This window comes from Spinacia oleracea, chromosome 5 (genome assembly GCF_020520425.1).
Source record: "Spinacia oleracea cultivar Varoflay chromosome 5, BTI_SOV_V1, whole genome shotgun sequence".
Taxonomy (NCBI): domain Eukaryota; kingdom Viridiplantae; phylum Streptophyta; class Magnoliopsida; order Caryophyllales; family Amaranthaceae; genus Spinacia; species Spinacia oleracea.
Genome location: NC_079491.1, coordinates 6956754 through 6975965, shown reverse-complemented (window position 1 = coordinate 6975965; position 19212 = coordinate 6956754). Strand labels below are relative to the sequence as shown.

General features: G+C 35.8%; 1 protein-coding gene, 1 non-coding gene and 1 pseudogene across 2 annotated transcripts; all 3 read right to left on the bottom strand.

The window, feature by feature from the left end:
* Positions 1-38: 38 nt before the first annotated feature.
* Positions 39-110, bottom strand: TRNAP-UGG (transfer RNA proline (anticodon UGG)). Its single transcript has one exon. It is a non-coding gene; the product is annotated as a tRNA-Pro (tRNA).
* A 543-nt stretch (positions 111-653) lies between these two features.
* On the bottom strand, positions 654-14021 carry LOC110789459 (pantothenate kinase 2). The gene is made up of 22 exons (XM_021994126.2): positions 13501-14021; positions 12363-12575; positions 12150-12208; positions 11625-11741; positions 10122-10241; positions 9902-9996; positions 9716-9809; positions 9485-9616; positions 8384-8496; positions 8016-8208; positions 6474-6682; positions 6099-6143; positions 5941-5989; positions 5697-5779; positions 4934-5050; positions 4341-4404; positions 4050-4196; positions 3698-3856; positions 2776-2859; positions 2495-2689; positions 1217-1288; positions 654-1092 (listed from the first exon to the last, which is right to left on the bottom strand). Exons 1-22 carry the CDS (start codon positions 13778-13780, stop codon positions 1003-1005), a joined length of 2730 nt encoding a protein of 909 aa, XP_021849818.1. The 5' UTR covers positions 13781-14021; the 3' UTR covers positions 654-1002.
* An 885-nt stretch (positions 14022-14906) lies between these two features.
* LOC110789460 (iron-sulfur cluster assembly protein 1-like) lies at positions 14907-18657 on the bottom strand (annotated as a pseudogene).
* Between the last annotated feature and the right edge of the window lie 555 nt (positions 18658-19212).

Genomic DNA, 19212 nt, shown 5'->3' with positions numbered 1-19212 from the left:
GAAAAAATGGATTTCGAATAGAATGATTAAAAAAAAGGGGGCCGTTCCGAGAATCGAACTCGGGACCTCTTGCACCCAAAGCAAGAATCATACCACTAGACCAAACGGCCGGATTTGTTAATTTTAGCGGATGTTTTGTATTTAAAATATTGAAGAAGGAAACGAAGAGATTATTTGACTAAATAAGGCTACAGGTTTTTGACAGTAAAATAAAAAAATTCAAACGAAACATTAACAAACATCCTTAAAATGAAATGGGATTAAGACTTTTGAGGGGTATAGGAACACACTCCATCTCCGCTCTGCATAAATATTTGTCACGTGTTCCATTGGATGCGATATCCTCAATTAATACTAAATTATTTGGCATAAGATAAATTCATTTAAGTTTAGATAAATCTTATAACCTTCTCCATAGTAGTTTGTGACTTTTCCGGAATCTTGTTTGGGAGGGAGTGTTGTATTACAAAATTGTAAATTGCTAAACATACCTGCTCGATGTTAATGCGATTTACTAATACAATGCTAAATTGCTAATACAAAACCAATCTCATAATAATGGTAGCTTTGTATAAGAATGTTCATAGTAACTTTTATTGATTAGAATTCTGATATGCAAAAGCTCATTCAAACAAACTACAAATCACTTGTAATAGCGCGTCCAAAAATCAAGTCCCTCTTATTATTATGTACTACGTATAACGGTATAAGCAATATCGAATTTACATCCATCAAAATATATACAAGTACATCTATATAGTAATTTCCAAAATAAAAAGAAAATACATCTATTGTTCTACATCTAAATGCCATATAAAATTATTCCCGCCAGGCTTATGCTTTGTAGGACAATGATTCTCCCAAACTTGTTCAGCTTAGCAAGGTGACTGGCAACAAAATTACCATCCCTTTTCACATGCGACAAAATAACAGAATTAAAGATCTATTCAGTGAAAATATCAACATAAAAAGATGTAATCTTTAGAAAGCAGAAGTTTCCTTTCAATTTGCTGGTTCAAATCTGCAGACACAGTCATAAATGTTCCCCTTGAGTAATTTCTCGGCCAATCTCTGGTTCTTCACCATTGCAAGCTGCAAAACATATTTGGTACGGAGTATGTTAAACATAGGCTTAAAATACCTTAACAAGGACATCAATGGCTGCAAAAGTTAAAAACGGGTATGCAAATCGACATTGCAGGGTAACAGTGCTAACCTTCAGAGCATCGCATTCGAACTTAGCATTGAAATTGGTGTGGATAGCTCTGCCCATGCCTTCCAAAATGATCTGCACGCCACAAACGTACATCATACAACAGATTCGTGCTCGTATTGAATAATATGTTTCTGTTTATTCTTCTTTCATGTTATTTATTTTTAAAACAAGAGCCCAAGAGTGTAAACAAGATGAATCATCAACTCACAAGATACTCGAGTCCACTCAATTAAAACTCGACTTGAGTGAGATAAACTCGAGAAGCCGGCATATTAACAAGTTAAGTCGAACACACTCTACTCAAAGAAACCCGGATTTTTTAGTTATAAGATTTTAAAGCCAAGTACAAAGGAAAAAATAAACAAAAGGTCTTGCGCGCACAAGGTGTGCAATAAATTTATTGTACACCAAGATACCCTTTACCCATTTTTTTGCAACTTTAACCTGGTTTTGATTAACTTTTATATTAGTAATTTTATACATTATTAATGATTTTAAAAAAAAAAAAATATTAAAATATAAACTTTTATCACTAAAAAGTAGTTAACTTTTACATTATATAAGGGTAAATTTTAAGCATTTTGAATTACCTTTTACTCCGGTGTACAATATTTATTGTACACCGCAAAATAAGAATTTGTGAAAAACATAAGGCATTAGGGTAGACAAATATGGTGAATTAACTAGAAATGTTAGGAATTAAACGCAACTTAATTTAACCGACGAGTACTTGTATCGGAGATCGGAGTCAACATCAGATTGTTAGTTACATCAAAGTACTAGCTGTTGCCAACTAAGGTCTTGTGGGATCTATTCATTGTTTGCAATAGAATGGAATTAATAATATTGCACGCATGTGGGAAAGCTCCGCAAGATTCATATACCCCGTATGAATTATTAGTTTCCTAGTTTATGTAGAATTGTAATAAGGAAACTAATCTCTAGAATTATTTTGACTTGGGGAGCAAGTATAATTCTAGTAGACGAGGGTTTCTAATTTAGCCTATAAAAGGGGGTTTAGGCCTACCTAGAAAAGAAAAGGGAAAATACATTGGTGAGAGGAATCAACAATTGAGGGATTATTGTATTATTTTGTAGGAACTTAATAATACGATAATATTTGAGGGGAACAAATCTAAATTTCCTCATAAACAATTGTATCTTTAATTATTGTTTTTGCTATTCGTTCTACATTATATTTGTTGGGTTTGTTCCTAATTGTTCGTGGGACACGTTTGGTTATAACAGGAAACTTGTAAGAAAAGTGCAGTAACGTACCAAATCAGCATCTTTGGCAGCTGCAGCAACCTCAGAGCTCACTTGTCGTAAGTCGATGCATGGACTTCCACATCCATTTTCAACAACCATAAGGGGCACTGAAGGCAGATCTTCTTTAGAACCGTCTTGGATGTTTATCATTGCATCCACAAGAAGCCCACCAGCTTCAGCGGCTCTTCGGAGAATATCACAATTCTAGGAAGATAAAATTGAATTATGAATAAAAATTTATGACAAACACAATAAACATAGTAGAAGTGAACATGAGATTAGAAACACACCTTTGCTGCCTCTGCAACAATGTCCGGAAGCTCCATGGCAGTCACATCATTAAGAGCAGGGAGCGAGTTTGCAACCAAAACCACCTGCAAAACAATTACCGCACCGATCAACAATTAGGTGAGATTTTGTTAGGTCTGAGTCCGGCCGAAGTTAATATTGTTTGATACAATGGTTTTCTACTTGGGCTCCGTTTGGTTTGTTTTCAGTGCAAAATGGTTTTCCGTGAAAAACGTTTTCAGTGCAAAATGGTTTTCCACGAAAAACATTTTCCTAGGGAAAGCACAATTCCAAACTAGTTTTATTTTGTTTGGTTCCTTAAAAGAAAATGGGAGAGGGAGTTAAGGAGGAAAGGAGAAAAGGTGGTTTTCTCCCTTTCAAATGGAAAAGGTTTCCACCTTTGAGGGAGTTATGGAAAATTGTTTTTCATCCCTTGCCAAATCAAACAACGTAAAATGATTGAAAAGGGAAAATCGTTTTCCATGAAAACATTTTACACCCTATCAAACGGAGCATTGATGCGAGATGACATTTGATGTAAATGTCATAACGGTGATAAATTCCTTTTTTCAAAAAAAAAAAATGAAATTTCCACACCCGTCTTCAAAAAGGGCGAAAACCCATATTAGCAACACTTGCAAAGTTGCAAAGTTTCATCTACTCAAATTTACCCCAAAACAAAAACCACTGCTACTGAAATCACATTGAAATGTCAAAGAAAAGTGAGGTAAATATGACAGTCAAAAGAATAGACATAGCATCTTTTTTAAAATAAAATTTGGCATAAGAACGAAGAGCTTCTTATTAACAGAATTGGAAGAAAATAATAATAATAAAAATGCAAGACGAGCAGTTAACTAAGTTGACTTATCATCATCTCTAATTATTGTAGATATTATCACTAGAGTCTAAAACGACACTTACTTCAGTTCCGCGTCGAAGAAGCTCTCTGGCAAGGGGAAGCATCCCCAAGACAACATCAGCACCAGAATTATCCACAAAAAGCAATGCTCGTTTGTGAGGTGGTGGCCTTTTGCCACTTGATCCAAGCATTCTTTCCTTGAACATATCAAAATCATCCACCTGATACACAAGATCAAATCATTAACTGTTACTAAATTCATAATATTTTTATTTTAACTCTACATAAGATCCATAAGGAATAAGATATAAAATGAGGAATGACACAATTTGTTGTTGAATTTTGCCACGGAAAACTAATATGACCAAATGGTGTGTAATTATTTTATTATTGCAAAACTAACGGTACACTTACCCGCCATGGTCTTCGCATCTTTTTGCGGCTCATTCTATAGATCTCAATTATGGTCCCTTTGTGATACAGATCAACACATGCACGAGATCCCCAATCAAAAATGTTTGCTGCAAGGACACCCTCGATCAAGGTAAACAGTCTATCCTCCTGCAAAAGAAATGAAATTACATAGAGAAAAAATCTAGAGCAAAGGTAAATGCTCATTGGAATTACCATGGTATATTTGAAAACCAGAAAATAGCTTTTTTTCTATGACATTTGATCATGAAAAGAACAAAGGATCACACATACCTCAGACATGCCGTCAAGCTCCATTAGAAGGTCTGGTAAAACAGCAAGGGAAGCTTCATTTTCCCTGCAGAACATAAATGCACAAGAGTTTAAAGTTGGATAAAAAGAGTACTTTTGACATCTGCGTGAGAACTATTGCAATTAGATTGATGACGACAATTGATTTAGATAATCCAATTCCCCTAATTTCCATAAAGCAACCTTACTATGTTATGTCCACCCCTCTACTACCATTTATCCTTCCTCCGAAGTCAGAACTGTTGATAAACATGAAACCAGAAAATAAGGATAGTATTTTTGAAGAGACACGTTTAAATAAATAAATGGGGACTCATCCACAACTTACTGATTCCTCCCTTAAATAAGTGTATCATAGCCACCATAGGAGATTCGTGCGCATATTAAGAAGACCCATGTGATCGAGATGGGAGAAAGTTACCATGAGGAGAGAGAAAGAGAGAAACCACAAACCAAATAGGTATGTTGCATATAATAAAACATCCAACCATGGGAAGTGTTGCACTTGTTTCAGAACGGGGAGAGTACACCACAAATATAAAGGGGGAGAGTAATTAAAGTATGAAAGCAGGTACCTTTGCTTTATGCTTCTATACGCATCAGTAAACTGGAATTCCCTCAAGCACTCTTCCCTCAGTTCCAGAAGGTTGGCCAGTCCTAGCTTCCCATATGCAGCAGGCTCTTCCATCAACCTGTGAAATAAAAAATTTAATATTTCAAGCTCAGCGCAAAAAAAAAAAGAAAAAAAAAGACTTTTTATGATTATGGCGGGTGAATACTTCAAGAGTACCAATCATTGTCCATACCTACTAGGTGTTTGGAGACAAAAATTTCAGTCATTAGAAGGTGTTCAAGAACAACATGGGAGAGCAATTGACATTCTAATCATTCAGAAAAAGATGACTGGAAATGGAGAAGCTTAAAGATCCGAAAGCAACTCAATTCCGTGCACTTCGATATGAAAGGTTCAAAATCAGAGCTAAAAATAGTGTTTCCATCTACAAGACCATAAGCCATCAGTTTTTAACAGGCTGAAGCATTTCTCCACTATAATTTTTCTTTCCTCGTGACATTCATTTAAATGAGAAGTTTTTCAGCCAATAAAAGGGATAAACACTGACATTAGTATCAACAGAAACTAAAGACAATTGGCACACGAAACTAGGCTCTCTAACATAAGCTTAATCAAAGAAGCACTCTATAAGAGATAAATCCAACACACTATCTTACAACATTATTTGACTACATGCATTTTGTTTTAGGCACTAGTAATTGGGAGCAACGTAGAAATATACAGTTCACTCCACTTATATACCAGCGCGCATTCAGTTATTTTACCTGGCCAAGTGGGCAGAAAATGCACGAGCAAATGCATCTCCCCTTCTTTTAGCATCATCAGTTCCCCCTTCACTTGCGACAGCCTATGAAAGAACCATTAAGAGTGATCAGAAAAGAAAAAAAATCTGTCAATCTTGAGGAAGAAGGAAAGTTATTAGTACTCAACCCTAATGCAGCTTAGACATTAGACATATTAAGGATACGTAAAACTTAGAGGGAATCTTTTAATAACTGTATCCATTACCTTGTCAACAAGATCTGGTAAATGCTCAGAGAGCACTGTAAGCCAATACCTACAAAGACAAAACAATAAAAAACGACATTAATATACAGGGCTCAACAAAGAAAAAGCAACATTATTTAAAGTTTATGAATATAAGGGCTCAACATCTCATTACTTACTCTAGCTCACCATGGTCCGAGAGATCTATGGTGTTGGGTTCATACCTGCACAAATATTAAATGTATATTCAGTGCAAGTTTATAGACAAAACACTTTTGGCAAGAAGCACATGTTCTCTCCCTAATAAGAGCCTTGAGTAAGTTCTAATTACCAAAGCTCAAAATTAGTATCAAAAGGGGGTTTCTAAGGATTATCTTTAATTCCTCAACGGAAAGAAAAAAGGGATTATCTTTGATGTTAAAAGAAAAGCAAGGGTTGGTGACCTAAATCATGCCAGTCAAAACCAACTTCCATAGTGTTAGGTTCTAATTATTTAAAGAAGCATGGGATCTATATTAACACAGTAGCAGCAAAGATGACTCAAAAGACCCTACACTTTTGAGTCTGCCAACAAAGGAAACACTTCCAGAGTAGGAACAAGGTGCAGAACTCCAACATTCAAGCTACTTGCATCAGAACGCAGAGTATCTCCCCTTGATAAAGGAACCTCAAAGCCCCCAAGTCCAGTTGTTCCTGGAGGAGTCATCGGAACAGGAGCAATTATTTCAGTTCCTTTCTGTACAAATTTTTCCATCCATGATATCTGCAATTTTGAAGCCCAAAACTAGTCTTAGAAGCTAAAAGGAGAAAAATTTAGTATATAAGTTCAGGTCTACTTTTGTACATTTTTGTAAGAGAGAAGAATGGGTGGTGACGTGGGAAAAGAGGAGAAACACTAGAAGGGTTTTAGCCAATAGACAACGATGTTCATGAACAATATAACAAAAGAGCCCAAAAGACATAGAAACGCGGCCGCCCACATGGTATGGAGCAACAATTTACATAATCTTACAATCCAGAGCATTGACAGCTACAGGCTATGACAAACATATGAAGCATATTCCATTTTTTTTATTTTTGTTTTATACAAAATACATAAATTAAGATAGCAATATCCCTTCTAGTCTCATCTACTTTTAAGCCAAGGAGTGTAGAAAGTGCAAAATATATATCATCAGCATCTCGATGGAAAATATATTCTGCTTTCAGGTGGTTTTGAAATATAGGACCCGTAACCTTTACATGGAAATCAATTCATCTTACTTTTACATTTTCAAACAAAAACTATAGGATATGATTACCTAGGTACCTACATTTCCTAATTATTATAATTTTTTGAAGGAATTTCTCAAAACTATTATGAAATGCAGGAAATATGGTTATTTTGTAATCATATTCTACTAAATCATTCCCTTTTGTGAAATGGTTAATTGAAGTAGAAATGTGAAATCATATCGTACTTTTAGTTGTAATTTTCCTTTTGTTTATATGTTAAACGATTTACGAAGACATCAAATAGGGTTTTGACTTTTGAATTGGGGAAGCGAGATTGGATTTTTGGAATTACGATACTAGGACTATAGAAGAGAGAAAGCGCATGAGATATAATTGTAAGTTTAGAGCACAATCATAATTTTGGTGGGATAAATTGAAGCCAACAGTTAAAATCTTAACTTTTCGCCGGAAAATTGAGTTAAGGTCTTGTCTTTTTTATAGGGGTTTCACCAAAAAAAATCCAATAAGGTAACTTTCTAACAAAGTCGAGCAAAAACAAGGTATTTCTCACAATTTTGCCAATTATTTTTGTTACAAATAATGGCAATTAATGTGGCAGAATTAGAGGTGTAGGAACATATGGCAGTTCACAACTTCACGTGATGGACTATCTTGCAGTACCTGCGAGTCTGCGACTGCTTCAGCGCAGGGGAGGGGGTTGGCGTGACCAAGCGTAAGATGTTAATATGTTATTGGCTTACATGATTTGACATGAGGAGTTGGTAGGCACTAGTACAACACATGGAGAACTCCACAGATTTCTCATTTATAAACATTGTAGTTGCCTAATTGTTCACTGCAAATGTTTACTGTAAATTTACCTTTTCATTTAGATCTCCCAAAGGTGGGCCATGAATCTTTCCCCCAACATATGGTGCACCCATTGGAAACCGTTCCACCAGCTGATGAACCATCACATCATCAAGACCGTGTTTTTCATAACTCATAAATGCACCCAAAGCTCCAAGGAATCCTTCGTGCCTCAAGAACATCGCTTTTGCATCACCTTTTGACCTAGATGAGATCACATAGAACAATAAACGAAATGACCATACCATATATGAAAGATGAAACATCATTCTCATGCCTCTCGCGAGGATCCTGCCTTGGGCTAGGCAAGAAAACATGGCCTATGTAGGCTGCTCTCACTCTGAAATCTGAACTAATAAAGCATTATTAACTTCCTCACCAGAACTGAACAGCAAAGGAGATAGTATCCATTGTGTATGCATGGCCTCTGATGAAAAACCCTCCAAAGAATATGCGTTTGAGGCCGAAGCGAAGAGCGTTCAAGTAAGCTATCTGAAAATTACAACACGTGGCAATTATACAAATATTCAGTTACTGGCCTACTACGGAAAGCAAAAATTCAGCATATCTACAGTATGTAGCTGTCTAAAGTTGGAGCCGAACTCCAAAGTTCCATGATTGACGTCCAATGAAGTGGGTGTCAAAATTATTATAGACTAGATTAGGTCCCGTGCACGCACGGATATTCGATAATTATTATTGACCATCTTTTTTATAAAATATTTAACCGAAATATTTATCCCTTAAAGCTAATGAATAATTAATAAATCTTGAACGTGCTCATTTAATCATCTAATATGAAATTTTCTCCCTACTACGTATTATATTTTTATATGTTGAATATGATAATTTGACCACAATATTTGACATGCTTAATAATGTTACTTTGACAAAAATATTGAGTAAATATATTTTCTATAATTGATATGTCGATTTGACTAAAATATTAACAAAATCGTCTAATACTGTAATATTCTATAATCTTATTTTTATTTCCATACGTAGCAATTTATACAAAATGAGAGAAAGTAAAATAATAAAGAAAATAGATATGTTTTTTAGGAAAGGGTTTTTTGGCGGGAAAATTTTGCACTAGGAAATGACATGTGTCTGTTTTAGTATAATGTAATAGATTCTAACTGATGGAGTTCGTTCACCAACATTAGAAGATTATGCACCAGAATCATAGTCAAGCAAGCTCCAAGAGCAATTTCAGGACACCATATATTGCCTAAGGTGGAAAAGAATGAAAACTAACGCCATAATTAAAGCGAAGAATACCACGTCTAATCAGATATTTGGTAAAGATATATGCTAATTACCCTTAGACAGTTCACCTCCTAAGTGCCACAATTTAACCGTTCCTTCATTGATTTATGAGAAAAGGAAAATCCTGAGTAATTACTTTCTTGCCATCACATCATTCTAAGTTATGGACTCTGGAGACACTTCCATATATTCAATCTCCTCGCCAACTTACCTGCCCAATATTATATGAAATCATTCGCAAGAGTGAAAGAGAAATATCTTCAGGTCTATAGTCTTCAAGCTCCTTATTTTCAGAAATGGTCTTGCCAAAACTAGAAGCAATGGTTGACGCAGATAGACCAATCTGCGGAGATTAGAAGTAATATAATTAGTGTTAACTGTAACTACAACTGTGTGTAAGTACAAATACTAGAATGATGTGATATTTAACATGTAATAGTACCTTGGAATAATCCATACCACCATAAATATCTCCAACAAGCATGTCTATGGTTCTATTATCTCCGCGTTGACTCAACTCCAGAAGCTCATCGAAACTGCAGTAAGAAGTAAATTTTGAAAGGTTAGATGAATTCTCAGAAGAAGAGAAGAAACTTAAGAAGTGACTTATGAATACACCGAATATTACGTCTTGCACTTGGTCAACAGCTTCCCTAAACCCCAGTATGTACCACCTCCAACATTTGTACCACTTACACGTTCAAACTTCCCTTCACCATCCACCTACATCAAATCCAGGTCAGAGCATATCTATAGTTGTGAGACATTGACTTTATAATTTGAGTTTAGTCTGTATCTTAACCCAATATATGATTAATGTGGGAGAGGGAGGTGTAAAGTGGCTTTACCTTTATCATACTAACACCAGATCCAACGTTTACAAGAAGGTAAGGGTACAATTCATTTTGATCTATCTGCACAAACTCTTTCTGGCCCTCCATATGCGTGAAGGCCTCATGACGAATTGTCTACACAGAAAACCAAAAGGCACTATGAGCATTTACCTTGAATCTTGAAAGAACCATGTTTAAAACAGACAACTATAGAGTCTTAAGCTTACGGAAAATCAGCATTTATGTAGTTTCATCTTACATTCTTACACCATAAATAGACTTCACATAACTCATTTTGAATATTTGGGCATCTCAATTTAGGCCACGTTCATTAACATGAAAGACACAACTCATTTCAATATTATGGCTTATATAATAAGAGGAAAAACAAAGGAAAACTTTAAGGTTCTGAATAATGACAAGCTCACAGCTATTTTAATAAAACTATCTCGATATGAAAAGCACCGGCTTCATAAAACTAAAACCAAAGTCAGAATCTAATTTTACACATATAAAGGAGATATCATGCACCTAACATGGACTATTGGCCTTCCACGTGCACGCCAAGTGGCCCTTTCTTTATTCGAATAAACAGGAACTAAACTTACTAAAGTATGCAACTCTCTAGCCCACAACGGGCAGGCGGCCACGGGTCATAACGCACTCTTCGCACAACAAATTATAAATCTAAGTCAATAGTTTATTATGTAAAAATATGAAACTACAAAATTACACTTTAAACTACATGAGATATTGAGACTACTAGCTATGTATTGTATTCTGTATATCATGGTGTGATTGGTGTGATTGGTGTCTTACTCCTGTAGTCATGTTTAATGGATTCAATTTTAAATTTTTAAATTTTTAAAAACAAGGCTATTCTGTTTGAGCATCTTCAGCTATTGTTTTGGCCACCATCACACAAAATTTACATAAAACCATGTGAATGCTTTCCTTTTCTTAGTTTTGTTCCTACCCCTCTACTTCAACAAGTTGTCTACGCAAATGCGCAATTAACTGATAAGCACTATATATAGTGGTAATCAGGGAGAGGGAAATCATATTGAAGATTGGTGAGAGTTTTAATTGGCATTTAGAGTGTTAATTGGGAGAGAATCAACTCAATCAAGCCTCTTGAAAGCTTGAACATCTTACATTTTGCTGTAATTTCAGTTTATTAATCAAATCCTCTTCTTCTTCCTTTATTTTCTTGTCATTAACGACGTCTAGCTATGTTAATTCACAGAAAAATGCTTATAGAGAGTATACCTTCAATTGGTACATAATCAAGCAATCTAAAGTATGAACCCAATGTCCTTCCATTGGCCCAATACCATAAAGTTTACACTAATACAGAACAAGAGGCCATTTCAGTAAGCCACCTACTTAAACTAATTAGAATATGCCAAGACAAACATCATCCCTTGCATCATCCCATTTATTCTGGATTAGATTTACATTAAAATTATTGGCGACGTATGAGTATAGTATGAACAGAAATAGAAGCAACATGTTCACCTTCATTAAAAAATTTGCTCCAGCTACAAGACAATCCATTTCATCCTCCTTGTCAAGACTAACACCAAGTCTTTCTTTAAACAGATCCGTAAATTTGTATGCTCCACCTCCTGTGGCCTTCACCAGATGCAATCAAAGATGAGACTATTACGAATGAATGAAGAGCCAAAGGAATTTAAATTTGTGGTAAATATATGCACATGATATGTCTTGTCGAGAGTCCAATTATCTTGTTATTTGTCTAAAAAAGACTAAAGAAACATATTTGAGATTTAATTGTGAATAAATTACAACTCAACCCCTTATACCCTCAAAAAAACAAGAGAACCGGGTGCAACGTCCTCAATAAGTTAGTGTGAATTTGGAACCACTTCCCATTCTAATGATATCTCTGACATTAAGTCAGTGAAGTTACTCTCTTTCAGGCTAGGCAAAGTCTGTCTTTCCTTCTTAAGGAGTTGCTAGCTTAGTTCATGAGTCTAGTTCTTCTAATAATTATGAAGACATATCGAAAACCACGTGTACCTTGACTACAACATTTTCATTCGACAAGGCATCAGTAGGCCAACAACGAGCAACCATCCCTGCATCATAAGGGACAAATTTATATAGTAATTAGTCTTCTGCAAGTGCATTAAGAAGAAATTTTATGACAGCTCCAACAAAATCTTCAGTTAAGACTTATAGCAGTCAGACATGCATTGCTATAGTAATGAGACATTTGATAAAATGAAATACCTCCACGGTGAAGCTGCTTTGACTTGATGAAGTCCAAACACTCATTTATTTTGGCAGTCTCAAACTTTACAAAATGAAGTCTGCCACCAAGTATAGGATAACTTCTCCTATTACCGTTAGAAATTCCAAATATCTGCTTCATTGACCTCTTACGCTTATCTTCAGCTGATTTATCCTCATGTCTTGAAAAATATACAAGCTTGATAAGGGACCCTGGCAGACCAATAAAAAAAAAAGTTACCAATTGTGACATTTTATTGAGGCTGGATTCACATCCTTTATTAAGCATCAAAAACATATGAAAACTATGAATGCAAAGGAGCAGGTTCAAGTTGACATAAGAAAGCTTGCACCAAGGTCTCTTTTGTGTTGTTGCAACCAAAAGCAAATCATTGTAAAAGCAGTGATGAAAGTGCAAGCTCACTGTAATGTACCAAAAGAGGATCATGTTCCTCAAATAAACATAAACCATGCATTTAACTATGTAACCAATTCTAGATTTCAGGTGTGCCAGATTTAAATGGGAAGCAATTGTGTATCGAAAGACATTTAATTGATAAAAATGAGCAAAAACACTAATTTTTTTACAACCAATCTAAACAATTATCATTTTGGGACTAAGGCTTTGTTGTTGTTGTAATCTAAACAATAGAAATGAATACAAAATCTCTTGCCGAATTTGCACTCTAACAGAAGCTCTTGGCCATTTGTACAAAAATCATCTAGTTCTCAATTAAGGCCCTTACAACATATCTGTGCTCTGGGGAAGGGAATTGCAAGATTACCATTTCCGAATACAGTAATCCCTCTTACCTTTCCATACTAAACAACCTAATCCACAGACAAGCAGACAACTTCAGTTCTATAATCTGATATTCTGATCAAACTTTGGATCAACCAAACTTCGCACTACTTGCACTATAAAGACTTCCAGTATTAGGACACCAAAAGACAATTAAAAATATAAGAAGACCTCCACAATCAACTTGAGCAATTAGCAGCCATTGACTACTAAAATGCTACAAAACTAGCACACAAAGAATGAGCAATGTGGCATCCTAGCACACAAAATCAAATCCTACCTAAAATCAATCAAAATTCAACCATATTCTCCAAAAATGAGGAAAATAGAATTCACCTCCAATGTCCAAAGCCAAATGAGATATATCATCAGACTGATTAGGGAGCAAGATGGTAGGGTCTCTCTCCTCAAAATTGCCCTGAATAGCAGCACCACTGACATCGAGTTGCGGCCGTGAACCTGACCGGTGAATTGAATTTCCGGCAACCGGAGGAGCCATTTCTTTTTCTCTCTCCTCTGTTTTGGGTGTTGCTGATGTACCCTCCAATCTTCTACCTTCCAATTCTGGTTTTATATCGTCAGTTCCAAGAACTGGGTTTTGGAGTAAATCAGCCATAATTTCTGGATTTTTTTAACTTCCCCACAAAACTTGTTCACTTACCAACCCCAACCTTCCTAACCCCCACCAATAATTTTTCTTCTGGGGTCAAAACTTGGGAACTTTGTCCTGTTTCAACCACACCCAAGATTTTGTTTTCTGGGTCAAAGTTTAAAAGATTGATTTTGATTTAGGTATTGATTATGAATGTGCGCATGATTAATCATGGAATATCCGTAAATTTCTCTGTATTTTTCGTTTTTCCGGATTAGGAAATTGGGGTAAATGAGAGTTTTTGAGAAAGACTCCAATTTTGACTGTGGAGGTCAATGAGTTTTTTCAGATCATTTAAAAAAAATAACAATAAAAAAAGTTTATTTCAATTTGTTAGGGTCATGTTTGGTATTCGTTTAGCCGCTAAACCAAGATCTCATTGAGTCATTGGTGTGTTTTGATGTTCCACGAACGATCTAAGAATATGAAACAGTAGTGCTTACTCAAATACTCAATCATGTAATCTAGCGCACTTTCTTTGCCTTTTCCGTTCACTTTTCAAAATTTTAATTGAAGTAGTACTCCGTATATAATATCGGGTATGCATCCCATGGTGGCACGTACATCCGAACACCGAAAAGTTAGTTGATGGTCGCAAAATTTGGCTTGTAGGGGCGATTTTGTGGGAACTAAGGGTGACCAATTGCCAAAGGGTGAATTGTGGTTGTGTGCTGATGTTCCATGCCTAAGGTGCGAGTGGGGCTTGGTGTTGGTCGAAGGTTCTTGTGGCAGTGACCGGAGTTACTCTTATGGTGGTGGCGGTGGTTTGGTTGTATGGGAAGAGAAGAATACAGAGAGATCGATTTGGAATGTAAAAGGTAACTTGATAAAAGCAGGTAAGACGCATGGTAAGCGCGATTTTTAGCTCTTTACAACAAATGATTGTGACAGAAAATGGTGAAATCTGATAGTCTTTCACTCTTTGTAATGTAGTACTAGTAGCAATTACAACCTAAACAGAACTCTTAATATTTTTCCTTAATCTTGCTTAAAATCAATCTTAACAACAGTTTACAAGTTCTTGGCAAACTTGCATGCAGCAGGTTTAATCAAATATCACATATGTGCAGATCTCCAAATAAAACAAATATGCAGTTCCAAACGTATTTTTCTTCATTATCATCTGAAAGAAGGTATATTTGGACAAGACAATCCACAATAGCAAAATTAATGTACATAATGATCGATATAAGGTAAACCTAGTTCAAGACAACTTTGCCAAAATTATACCCAAGTGATGCTGGTACAACATTTATTATACAAAACGGCGATCATATTCTAACAGTAGCTTATCACTAATCTCAGTCTTCCACCTCTGAGATGAATGAAAGAATCCACTTCAAGCCTCAGACAGCCTTCTCGGTCGATGCAGCCTCAGAGCTGCTACCACTTTGCTTTGCACGCTTTGCTTCGTAGTCCTTAACAGCAGCTTTGATTGCATCCTCAGCAAGCATACTGCAATGTAGTTTCACAGGTGGGAGTGACAAATGTTTTGCAATTTCCCTGAAAATCATTACACAAATTTCCATCATCAATCGGTTATAATATATCAAACTAATTTCTCATACAATACAGTTGGGAAATTAGGCAGCTGTTCAACCACATGTAAGTTCACACACTCTAGTCTTGTCGTGGTTAGTCTATGATAAACCAGATAGTTGGTTAATAAAGATCATCCGTGATTCATCAAAGATATCTTCTACAATGCAAAGTTACGTAGATGTTAATGTGATAAAAATAAAAGCATCAAATATCTTCTGTGGTATGACTCCGCAGAAATACAGCATACATATGCCACAAGATTGAGTGTTACAACACCACAAAACAATAATTTACGTGATATACCATCACAGCGATATCACCACCACACACCTATGTAAACAGGACTTGCCAGAGGATTTTCCGATCATGCATTTAAATTGTAACGTGGTCTATTAGCTAACTACTTCAGACGGAAACGAATAAGTGATTTAATGAAACATTTGGTTAGCCACATCTTTAGCCAAAATTGAAAATTCTTAATCATGGATGCTTTTATACTTTCACCATCGATAACCTTCAAAGGACCTAATCCATAACATTTAGGACAGTCATAATGGTTATAACACATAAACAAGGGATTTGTGGTACTGGTTGGATATGGTGATAGAAGAATTTGAAGAAAAAAAACAGCCGGGTCCAGATATACCACTCTCATCCCAAAGCCACACTTAAACTGAAGGGTTTCGCCTCGCTGAATACAATAACTTGATAAGAAAATACTCCGTAATTCTCTAGATAAGATAAGTCGTCATACGATCATGATAAAAATTACTTAAGTGAGAATTGAAAAAACTATATCAGACCAGGAGTTTAGCAACTTACGTGTTTTTTATTGTCACCACATCCTCCATTTGTCTCCCTTTGACCCACTCAGTAGCTGAAGAAAAAGAAACAAAACGATATTCCAGTAAGAATTTTCACACAGATGCATTTATAGAGCTCCAAATAAACAACAGCATTCAATATAGCAGATAGGCTAATAGACGACAACTTCTGCACACAGATTAACTTTAATAATTACAAGAACCAGCATCATCAAGATAACACAACATTAGAAGAAGAAATGCTCTCAATAAGATCAATTATGACCTTTAAAAGACTGCAACAAACCCAAATCAGATGAAGGCCAGGCCAACTCTGCAGTTTACGTATTCCAGAAGAAGACAAAATAGGAAGGTGCACCAGGAAGCTTCTGAGAAACAAGCAGTGCTGCCAGGTCAGCAAGGGAATAAAGAGGAATAGGACAAGAAATACCAACGGGATGTAAATAAAAGGGAAAGGGGGTAATCAGATTATGCAGGCATTTTGTGAGTGATTATTCCTTAGGAGAGTAACAGCCTAAAGCTGTCTATTGAGAGTAGTGGCCTCAAGTCACCCCTTTATTTTGTAAGCTGTCCTTTTTGAGCAAATCAATCAATCCATTCCTCTATTTTCCCTAAAATATTCCTGTCATTCTCTATTGTTTTCTGTGCTAAGCAGTGAGTTTATTACAAAGACTTTCTTGCTTTTCTATCCACGTGAAGTTCAACACACCAGAGCCTGATCTACAGGAGAGTGAATCTTCTGAAAAAATTCAATGTATTGCCCCTGACAACTCGTAACATATATGACCAGAAGATACTGGACCTAACACAATAAAATAGTGTGGTAGTGCCTCTGTTAGCTGAGATGCCAAGCAAGGAGCAATGATTACGCCACAGGCTTCCATTAATACAGCTATGTATCCCTTTTTCAATGACAAGCCAACATAGCTACAAACAACAACCCGAGTGACAAACTTCTAGGTCTATATAGGCTGCTTAGAATTACTTTAAAATTTTAAAGCCACATTAGAATCTGGGAGTGGCATCAAAGCAAATTGTGTTATGTGCTTGGCAACGAAAGCAACTGGCTCAATGAATATGATACAGAGATCCAACGGATAAAAAGAGCCTAGTCAAACCCTATGTTTCATAGTAATCATTAACAAACGAAGAACAAAAGGTTGCAATATCCAAACATCTTATAACCTGCAATTATGAATTTATGATCTAAGTATTCATGCATGAATACTCTCCATCATCAAACTTTTTTCTCATAGAATTGCAAGTAAAATCTTTACCCAAGTACATAGCTTAAGAAGGTGCGATAATAGGTTGTCGACTTTGAAGTCTAGAATGCAAAGCTTTGCTATTCAGAGATGGGCCAATTATCGAATCGAGTTTCCCCTAAAGACCTAAACCAAATAAAATTCATCACCCAAAAAACAGATGTGTCTTGATAGAAAATCAAACACTGCTAACGAATTCACCCAACAGAAACCGATCATCTTAACCTCTGTGGGTTACTTGGACTTCAAAGGTTAAATTCTACTTGTCTTCTCCATTTAAAAAACCCTAGCACCTCACACATTCAGCTGCAGGCTCGGCTATGAACTTCAATTAGGTGCCGAGTCTCAATTGAAAATGACATCAATCCATTACATATAACTCCCAAGATAATTATGAAAGAAGCAACCATAAGTCTAGTTGAATCTCAAATATGCTACTTCATTACAATTAATTTTTCCAATAACTAGCAGAAATCAAATTAATGCAGTTACAAGAACATAAACAATCGAATATAAAGCTTCACCAAAAACTAAGCACGCGAATTGATCAAGCAAATTAAACAAAAGTCCCAAGAAATTCAAACCCAGGCCAGTTAAAATCGAAAAATTAACACCCAAATTATCAAATTCAAAAAAGAAGAATAAAAAAATAAAAATAAAAAAATAAAAAAAACATACCAACAGAAGAAGAAGCGATAGCAGAACCGCAACCAAAAGTCTTAAAAGGGGCATCAACAATCTAGCCAGTTTTATCATCAACCCTAATTTGAAGCTTCATAACATCCCCACAAGCAGGAGCACCCACAAGACCCGTCCCCACATCTGGGTCGTTATTATCGAAGGACCCAACATTTCTAGGGTTGTTGTAGTGATCCACCACCCTCTCATGGTAGTGGCGCGCCAGCACCAAAGGTGTCGCGCGCAACTGGGGTTGCAATTGGGCGTGCGCTAGGATCTTCTTACAGCTTTGACGCAACATTTTTATTTTTTGTTTTGAATTAGGGTTTTGTTTAATTGAAAATGATTGAAGGAGGAGAGATATTTGGGGGTTTTGGGTGGTTATAGACCTTATACTCCGTAGGCAGGGATGAGATATTTGTTAAGTCGGTTGTTTAGGGTGAGAATTTGGCGGTGTGGACACGTGCCTATATGTTGTCCAAAATTTTGCAAATGTGAAGTCAAAGTTGACCTTGCCGGAAAATTTACCGGTTGCATCGTATATCTAAGGGTATTTTTATGATCATATGTAGTCCCTCACACATCCTAAACCTTGACACCTTGTCAAGCATCCCAAATTCTTATATGAGACTGTCCTCACCATCAACTGATGATGAGACCAGTTCACACTTGTGAATTTAGGTATGTTATTTCTATAGTTTAGACATATTACTTTTTTTTATAATTTTAGAGGAGGTACTTTTTTTAGTTTAGGTATGTTACTTCTATAGTTTAGACATGTTACTTTTTTTTTATATACGGAGTAGTTTTAGGGGAGGTACCTTTTTAGTTTATGTATGTTACTTCTATAGTTTAGACATGTTACTTTTTTTATACGGATTAGTTTTAGGGGATGTACCTTTTTAGTTTACGTATTACTTCTATAGTTTAGACATGTTACTTTTTTTTATAATTTTAGATGAGGTATTTTTTTAGTTTATGTATGTTACTTCTATAGTTTTGACATGTTATTTTTTTTTATACGGAATAGTTTTAGGGGAGGTACATTTTTAGTTTAGGTATGTTACTTCTATAGTTTAAACATGTT

Excerpts from the sequence above, each read along its gene's own strand:
- LOC110789459 (XM_021994126.2), bottom strand. The coding sequence starts at position 13,780 with ATGGCTGATTTACTCCAAAACCCAGTTCTTGGAACTGACGATATAAAA. Across the intron at positions 3,857-4,049 it reads AGATGCGAAGACCATGGCGG|GTGGATGATTTTGATATGTT; the intron begins GTAAGTGTACCG and ends CTTGTGTATCAG. Across the intron at positions 2,860-3,697 it reads TTCTTCGACGCGGAACTGAA|GTGGTTTTGGTTGCAAACTC; the intron begins GTAAGTGTCGTT and ends ATTGTTTTGCAG.